This window comes from Suricata suricatta, chromosome 6, assembly GCF_006229205.1.
Source record: "Suricata suricatta isolate VVHF042 chromosome 6, meerkat_22Aug2017_6uvM2_HiC, whole genome shotgun sequence".
NCBI classification, from domain to species: domain Eukaryota; kingdom Metazoa; phylum Chordata; class Mammalia; order Carnivora; family Herpestidae; genus Suricata; species Suricata suricatta.
The window spans coordinates 51,254,659-51,263,218 of record NC_043705.1 but is presented as its reverse complement, the minus strand read 5'-3'; the positions used below and the strand labels follow the sequence as shown (position 1 = coordinate 51,263,218).

General features: G+C 40.0%; 1 protein-coding gene across 2 annotated transcripts; it reads right to left on the bottom strand.

Annotated features, from left to right (window-relative positions):
• Window positions 1-541: 541 nt before the first annotated feature.
• Window positions 542-7,547, bottom strand: BTF3 (basic transcription factor 3). Of its 2 annotated transcripts, none has more exons than XM_029942429.1 (6): window positions 7,415-7,547; window positions 6,774-6,842; window positions 3,509-3,622; window positions 2,826-3,027; window positions 1,498-1,554; window positions 542-977 (listed from the first exon to the last, which is right to left on the bottom strand). In XM_029942429.1, exons 2-6 carry the CDS (start codon window positions 6,840-6,842, stop codon window positions 931-933), a joined length of 489 nt encoding a protein of 162 aa, XP_029798289.1. In that variant the 5' UTR covers window positions 7,415-7,547; the 3' UTR covers window positions 542-930. The 2 variants fall into 2 exon arrangements, with proteins under 2 accessions (XP_029798289.1, XP_029798288.1); XM_029942428.1 differs by lacking the exon at window positions 7,415-7,547 and adding an exon at window positions 7,179-7,387.
• Window positions 7,548-8,560: the final 1,013 nt, after the last annotated feature.

The window sequence follows — 8,560 nt, the reverse complement described above, 5'->3', positions numbered from 1 at the left end:
TTTTTTAGGATTCTTAACAGAATATCCTACAAGGGACTTTAGGTAGCTTTGGGTTACAACTACAAAATGGAGCTACTCCTCCCTACTTCAGAGTGAGGATTAAATTGAGAGAAAATTAAGTGCAATAATATATTAAAGGCACTAAGTATACATTTACAAGATAGTATTGAGAAAAAACTCATGCTCAAAGGAATATTTCATTCTCATTTTACAATTAAACCCATTATACAAACCACTGTAGTCCTGAGGACTGCTGGAGGAAAGTTTTAAAACATAACTTTCTATCACCTCTGTTACATTATATGGCTATTTAAAATCTTTAATTAAGGGGCGCCTGGGTGGCTCAGTCAGTTGAGCATCCGGATTCGGCTGAGGTCATGATCTTGTGGTTTGTGGGTTTGAGCCCCATGTCAGGCTCTGTGCTGACAGCTAGCTCAGAGCCCGAAGACTGCTTCGGATTCTGTGTCTCCCCCTCTCTCTGGCCCTCCCCTGCTCACGCTCTCTCTCAAAAATAAATAAAACATTAGAAAAAAGAAAAAAAGAATTTTTTAAAATCTTTAATCAAATTTAATCGAAGATTACGAGCCATATTACATGCCATGATTAGCTTTCTATGAATAGCTTTGCTTTCTGTATACAAATCAGTGTCAATGAAATAAAAAATAAAAAGATATACTAGGCAAAGGACTTTATTAATATTGTTTCAAACTTTATTCCCAGGCTTCTTCAGCTTAATTAGCTGCAAAGAATGAATTGTGTATAAGCAAAAACTGAAAAGAGCTGCAGTGTCCAAGGGGCTCGGGCTTAAAAATATTAGAGATCTAGATTTTATCAGATCCATGAACAAAATTTTTAAAAAGCAGTCATAATATAAAATAGCAGCTCCCAGTAACTTCTTCAAGTTTTATCCTCTTCAGAAGTTGACTCAATTCAGTTTGCCTCATTCTTGGAAGCTTCATCGAAATTCTCCACAAGATCTAGAAAAAGAAAACAGTAGAAACTCTGAAAAAAGCCAAACCTACAAATCAAGGGATTTTAAAGAGATTTACCAAGTAACAGTTAGGATAGAAAATCCCTCCTAACTGCCAAGAGTTATTCTGATTTTAGAATAGTTATACCATACCCCCCAAGACAGCTGAGCAAATTCTCTATGCCTTCTCATAAATGTATTGATCTCCAAGTAGGAAATGGGTCATTTGTGATCTACTAGTTCTATTTATGTGACAACATGCTTTTATATTCAATATTTGAAGTTAGATCCCTATACCTTCTTGGGATCCCAATCAGAAAAAAAAAAAAAAGTCTACAAATTTAACTCCTAGTTAAGTAGCACTGCATTATTTTCTCCATTCTAAAGAAGCGAGGTTCATGTCTATGTTTCCTGTCCTTTATTATTACCACCACCCCAATCCCGCCAAGGTACTTTCCTACAGAATAAAGGTTTTTTATCCTTCCTTGCTAAGATTCTCTAATTTAACCACAAGTGAAGGTTCCTACCTGGAACTTCATCATCATCATCCTCTCCTGTAGCAAGTGGTGCCTTTCCATCCACAGCTGTGAAAGGGAAGTGTATATGTTACACGTCTGTTAAGTTTTTAATAAACAGTAGCCAAAAAAACACATGAAAGACCAAGCATTGTTACAACTTATACTCATGATTACAACAGTAACATTTGGGATTTCATCCCGAAGTACAAGCATTAACATGGTAGGCTACAAATGTCTAAAAATGAACCAGAATGTTAACAGCCAACAAATCAAATTCCATACCCATCCTTTCAAGCCCTCTGGCCCACCACAGGCCCTGAGGTACTATGAAAACAAGAGAATACCCCCAGGATAGAGGTAAACCATATACCAAATTATGGTAAGATTTCTTGTAAGAAGCAAATCAAAAGGCTGTTTCTTCAAATGTTGTTGTTTTGTTAATGGCATAAGGAAGATGCTTGACAAACCTTTAGTGAAATAAAAATAAAATGATCAAAAAATTAAGTGCCTTTGACTGGTGGTAAGCACCCACTTTTTACAACACAAGAAGGTGAATTACGCTTAGGTGTTGAGACCTCACAGTACTAGCCCTGTAAGATTTTCAGTGGGATAATTCCAAAGCCTAATTCAGCTCTGAAAGCCTAAGACTTTCTAGAACCTCTTATGCCTCAGTGTGAATACTACCCTCCCCCTAAATATACATATACACACACACACACACACCTCTCTAGATACATACATACATAGATAGATAGATATGTAAAAGAACACCTAGAAAAACATGGATGACTAAATAACAGACCATAAAATAATCCTGTCTTGCTTCTACATTCTTCAAAATTTTAATCAGAGGACCACAGCATAAAATAGCTACATCTCTTAATGCACTATTTAAACTGTAGGATTTTTAGCCTTGAACAAAATTCTTGTATTATAATTAAAAACACCCAAATAGTGCCAGGCCAGTTCTTAAAATTACAGTTGTAAAAAAAAAAAAAAAAGTAATAATCTGTAATATATTTTAATCAATTCTAAACTGTCAGTTATCAAAAATACCCAAACTAACATTTTTATCATTTCCAGCTAATAAAGGTAAAAAATGTTCAATCTCCGGTCCAAAGTAAGAAAGTTAGAAAACAACCCACTGAATCAAGTATTAATGATTGATCACAGCATACTAGTTTATTGAACATACTAAGAACACCACTTGCTTAAATATAGTTTAAAAACTGTTAGAGGAAAAATGGCATTTCCAAATTTAAAGATATCCCGGTCTACTTGAGATCTCAGAAAGTGACTGCCACATCAGTAACCCTGGGCAAAACCACGAAACTTACACTGTTTGGGCAGAGCTTCCGCCAGCCTTCTTAAACTAGTCAGACTGTCTGCACCCAGCTGGTTTAAGATACTGGGTAGCATTTCTGTCAGCTGCTTTGTCTCCGCGTGGCCTGTGATGGTGAAGGTGTTCGCCGCCAGGGATGCCTGAACTTTAGGGTTGTTGAAGTGGATCACTGTTCCTTGGTTTGTGAACATATTCACCTATAAAGAAAAAAAAGCTTAATGAGCAACACCCACGGACATTCCTTTAAAACCAAACATTCTATTAAGCAGAAGCTGCAGTCTGGTAACTAATCCACTATTTCACAGTGAAGCACAGGTGCTATTTTACCTGGAGAGAAAAGTGCAATCTAATCACTTTCAGACTTAGCAATCTCCCTAATATTCATTAGTGGAGTGAAAAAAATTTTAAATCATTTAATTCATGACATTAGAACTTTTTCTACCCATATCTTGTTTTATAAAGCAATGAAATTTGGGGCACTTGGGTGGCTCAAGAGTTTGAGCATCCAATTCTTGGTTTTGGCTCAGATTCTCACGATTCATGGGATTGAGCCCTGCATCAGGCTCTGCGCTGACAGCAGGAAGCCTGCTTGGGATTCTCTCTCTTCTTCTCTGCCCCTGGTCACGCTCTCTTAAAATAAATACACTTAAAAAAATAAAAATAAAATTTGACACTTACTTCTTCAATACCAGATATATTGTTTACCCCTAACTTCTTTAAGGAGAACTGAAGTTTTTTGTCATCTGCTGTAGCTGTTCTATGAACCACCTTCTTCTTTCGGCGAGCAGTTCCCTAGAGCGAGAAGACAGCACCCATATATACCATAACAAACAGAAACAGTTTCTAATTCCTTTCTGACCTTTGGATCTGTTTAAGAAAATTACCCTAAAGTACAAAGTTTTAGACAACAAGTAAGCAATAACAGAAGCCAAAAGGGGATAACAAAGAAATTGTCTATAAATCCTTAATAACTTCTAAGCTTCTAATTTTATCACATATAAACGAATTCTTTTCAAAGTCCCCTTTCAGATAAAGACATGGCATTATCAACCTAAATTAAGCATCATTTAGAAGCTACATTGTCAGAACTATTAAACTTTTGTTTTTACATTAATTGATGAAAAATTAACGTCCATTAACATTCACAGGCAAGACAACCTATGACACAAATGAGTCTGTATACAGACTTCTACAACATCTAACAGTAAAATGTGAAATTCTCATCTTAACCTACAAGGCCCCCACATGATCTGCTCTGCCCCTATTACGCTGTTCTTGACCACATCTCTATCACACACATACTCTCATCTTCAGCCAAATCAACCTCCTCAGAGTTCCTTAAACGGGCCAAAAAGAGCCTATGCACATATTGTTCCCTTCCCCCCAGCATCTGCACTGGCTCCTCCCTTACCACAGAACTCTGTTCTTTTGTCACCATACCAATGGCCTTTCCCAACCACCCTATGTAAAAAAACAAAACATACAAGAAAACCTCCTACAGTCATTATCTTCTATCTATCCAGGTTTATTTTTCTTCAAAACAATTATTACTGTAAGAGATAAATGTATTTTATTTTCTGTCTCCCCACTTCCTTAACACCTTCAATTTACTGCTATAAAAAGTTTAAACCCTTTACATGGTGTATAAGGCTCTTTGTGGAAAGGCTAACACCCACCTACTTCAATATACCCCAACCTCCATACCAATTCCTAGTTTTCCTTTAAAACCCTGTTCAAAACTCTTTCATGCCTCCCCTATATTCTGCCATCAACCCCCCCAAGCAAAATCATTCCCACCCCTGTATTTCAAAAACACTTTTACTGTACTATGTATATTACACTATGAAAACAGAAAAAAAAAAAAGATGCCTACTACCGTTAAAGCTCTCTCAGGGATCATAAACTTAATATTCATATTCTCAGGCTTGAGCACAATAAAGGCTGACATAAATAATACTTTATCCAAATAAAAAAATATCAATAGCTACAAAAATACTGGTCACCAAACCCAAAACAGCTTATTGTTTTATTAAGAATAAAGTTCTTGGGGCACCTGAGTGGCTCAGTCGGTTAAGCATTCGGCTTCAGCTCAGGTCGTGATCTCACGGTTCGTGGGTTCGAGCCCCATGTCAGGCTCTGTGCTGACAGTTAGCTCAGAGCCTGGAGCCTGGTTCAGATTCTGTACCTCCCTTTCTCTCTGACCCTCCCCTGCTCACACGGTCTCTGTCTCTCAAAAATAAATTTAAAAAAATGTTATTAAAAAAAATAACATTCTTAATATTTCTATTAAGAATAGAAATCACTTTGATGTATTCATGTTGCTATCTGGGTTCCAAAAAACTGTCTCTAAAATCACTCTAGAAGACATTCTAAATAACTATGAGACTAAAAAAACCTGACACACATTCTATACATTCCACACACTTCAATTCCATAGAGTTCAATTTTTACTGATATAATTATCAATGCTCTGATCAGACACTGAATAAAGCACTTTTGTATCATCAGATTAACAACAGAAAGATAGCACGAAAGCACATTCTACAACTGATTTCTTGTGAAACTTGTATTAAAAGAAATGATAGTTAAAAACACCAGTATAAGAACAGCCAAACACTGATCCACAAAGGCTCTAATGAGTTTTTCTGGGACCTGAAGGCCACACCTAGCTTTTAACAATTACTAAGAAGGACAAGAAACACCTACTCTTTGTTAATGGGCAGGTGCAGATCCTGAAGACAACCAGCTTTCAGTAAAGAAAAAAGGATCAGGATACATTCATTGTTGGCAAAGTTCAGGAATTTAACAGATACACATCTCATTATTTAAGTCTAAGTGAAACTTTTGGCTATTTCACAGAATACTTTATTTGAAAGCAAATGTTTAAAGTTGGAGGAAACTAACAGGTAATAAGCTTGTAGTAGGGAAGCTTTACAAGTTTTACCAAGTAAAGACAGGCTCGGTTCAGACAAGCTACCACACCCTGTTAAAGACCAGGAATGTGCTAACACAATGCAAAATACAACTAAGTAGATCTTTGTCTAGAGCAGTCTTCTGATTTAAGTAAATTACTCAGGAAACATTCTAAGAATTTCCAAGTTCAAAAAGGAATATTCTTGAAGATCAGTATCAAGCAGAAGAAAACCTATTAGCCAAAACTTACCTAAAAACCTAGCATCATTCTCATTCTTTCAGTTTTAGCATAGTTACAAAGTCAAAATTGAAAACTATCTGCTTAGGTAGTATTTTCAAATCCACAGTCACTGCTCTTAAATTCTGTGATGTACTTGTAACAAAGGTATCTTCCAAAAAGCCTAGAAAATATACAACTACTCTGGAATGCATTTAGGTAAGAAAGCATTACAGAAAGGTCTTAGCGTACAAGAGACACAAACTTCTACCTATCAAGTACAATTACCCGGAACCTTACATTATAAACTGTACTTCAAAAGACAGGTGGAACTTAAGTTCAGAGTTAGCTTAATTATTTGCCAAAAAAAAAAGAAAAGAAAAAGAAAAGAAAAAGAAGGAGGAAAAAAAAAAGGCAGCAAAGCACTGAAGGTATACAACTTACGCCAAAACAAGTTAGGAGTACAGGCCACAATGATGAACTGACGCGATACATTTTCTTACTAATTAAATTAGGAAATATTTTGTTGCACTAAAACACTAACACTGAAAACATATTTACACAGAAATGTTTAAGTGGTCTTTTCACCTAGACTCACGTTTTTCTTTTACTCTACAACACGCACGTCCCACTGATACACTCTACCACGTATCATTTAACCCCGCCTCCCCCCCCACCCCACTAGGCGAACTCGATGAAATGCCCTCTAGAGACACTGACAAGCCAACAATACCAAACCAGCAAAACCAAGAAAACACAAACCTAAAAACTTCAAAAAAAAGAAAAAAACCGCAAAAAACTATTAAAACTTACTTTCCCACCAATGCGCACTTGTGCTTGCAGTTTGGCGAGTTTCTCCTGGTTCATGATAGTTTCTTTCATCTAGAAAAACAGGAAACCCTCAGCGAGGAAAGGTCTAGCTCTCCTCCAGCATTCCAGGCTCGTTATTTCCCAAGACCCGAGAAGAAGACAAAATGTCCTAAACAGGCCGAGGCCTGAATCCCCAATCCACCCCGCAAAGCTCCCAATTTCACATTTGGGGGAGCGCAACGAGCACCCACCTTCCTGCCCCTCCTCCACAATCCCCCCCCTCCGTACAGGCCCGAAAAAGGGGCTCTAAGCCATGCCTGGTCAGCACCCCCCACCCCCGGCCCCGGCCCGGCCTCGGCCTAGCCAGGGCCTGCCCGGCCCAGCCACTCTCCGCAAGCCTCGCGGTACCTGAGGCTCCTGTCCTCGGGTTCCGCCGCGAGGTGGAGGAAGAGACGGCGTCGCCTCGCCCCCAGGGCAGCCGCCCCTGGCTCGACCTCGCCCCCGAGAGTCAGCCTGAGTGGGTACGCCTGTCCGTCGCATCGCCTTCCTCCTCAGCCCTGTCCCTCCCTGTCTCGCTCCTTCCGGGCACTTCCCGCCCCCGTTCCCGTCCTCCTCCCACGCCGGCGTCCAGAGCCTTTTTGTACCTTGTTGGAGCGGAAATGGGACCGCGCGGGGGACTAGGGTTGGCGCTCAGGGGGTCTCGGGTGGACCAGCTGAGATTAGGCGCACACACGCGGGGACGCAAGATGGCAGCTAGAGGGAGGCCGGAAGTGATGCAACGCGGCTTCCTCCAAAAGTCAGGAAACGGACTTCGCTGCGAGCTCAGTTCCTTGCTGCGCAGGCGCGGCCGCAGGCCCTGGCGTTTGTGACGGTCGGGTGGGTCACATTTCTCGTCAGCGTGGGCCAGGTTGAGACCCCACGAGGGACTCTGTGCTGGAGGCACCACGAGTAGTTCTGGGAAAAAACCTAGAGGAGTCAGAAAGAACGGTTCTTTGCACAGTTAGGGTTGAGTAAGTCGGCCCTGATCCCCAAATTCTTTACCTACGGAAGAAAGGGCAATTCCCATTTGCGGAACGCTTGCGGCGCCCCGCGCGTGCTCACCTCTTTAGTTTCTCTCGCTTGCTGGATGGTGTCGATTGGAGCTGTCGTCTGTTTTCGAATTAAGCCGAAATAGGCCTTTAACAAGACATTTTGTCCAAACATTGTCAAAGCTAATTTTGCCTTCTAGGATGAGGAGGTTCGGTAGGTTGCAGGACCTTGGTTCACAGTTTTGGGCCTGAGAATTCAGAAGGCTTCCCCAGCCCCACTCAAAAGCGGTTCAGTCGGACTGGGGACGGAACCGGGTAATCTGAATTGCAGCAAGCTTGCAGGTATCTCCTGAGACTCCTCTATTTGATTGTCTTACTTCTCTTGTTTCTTTAACAGAGAAAAAAACCCTTGACCCTCTAGTTGGCCTGGATTTTACAATTAGTGATTCACATGAACAAGCTTTGTTTCTGAACTAGATAATGCAATCGAAGGAGAATTTGTGCCCGGTGTGTTTAGAGAGACTACTTTTCTGGTGTGAGTTAAGATTTTCTAAACGGAAGGACAAGCTTTAAGACAGTCTTAAAGTCTAGCAACTTATATTTTAAAATGGAGATTTAAATCAGAATGCTCTCTGCTCAGCCCTTTTGTGGTCTTAGCAATGAAAAAGCCTTCCAGGTTTAAAAGTGAGTCCCAAATCTTTAAGAAACATACAGTTTATATGGGAAAGAAGCTTGTGTGGGTACAGATTCTCTCTAAGATTA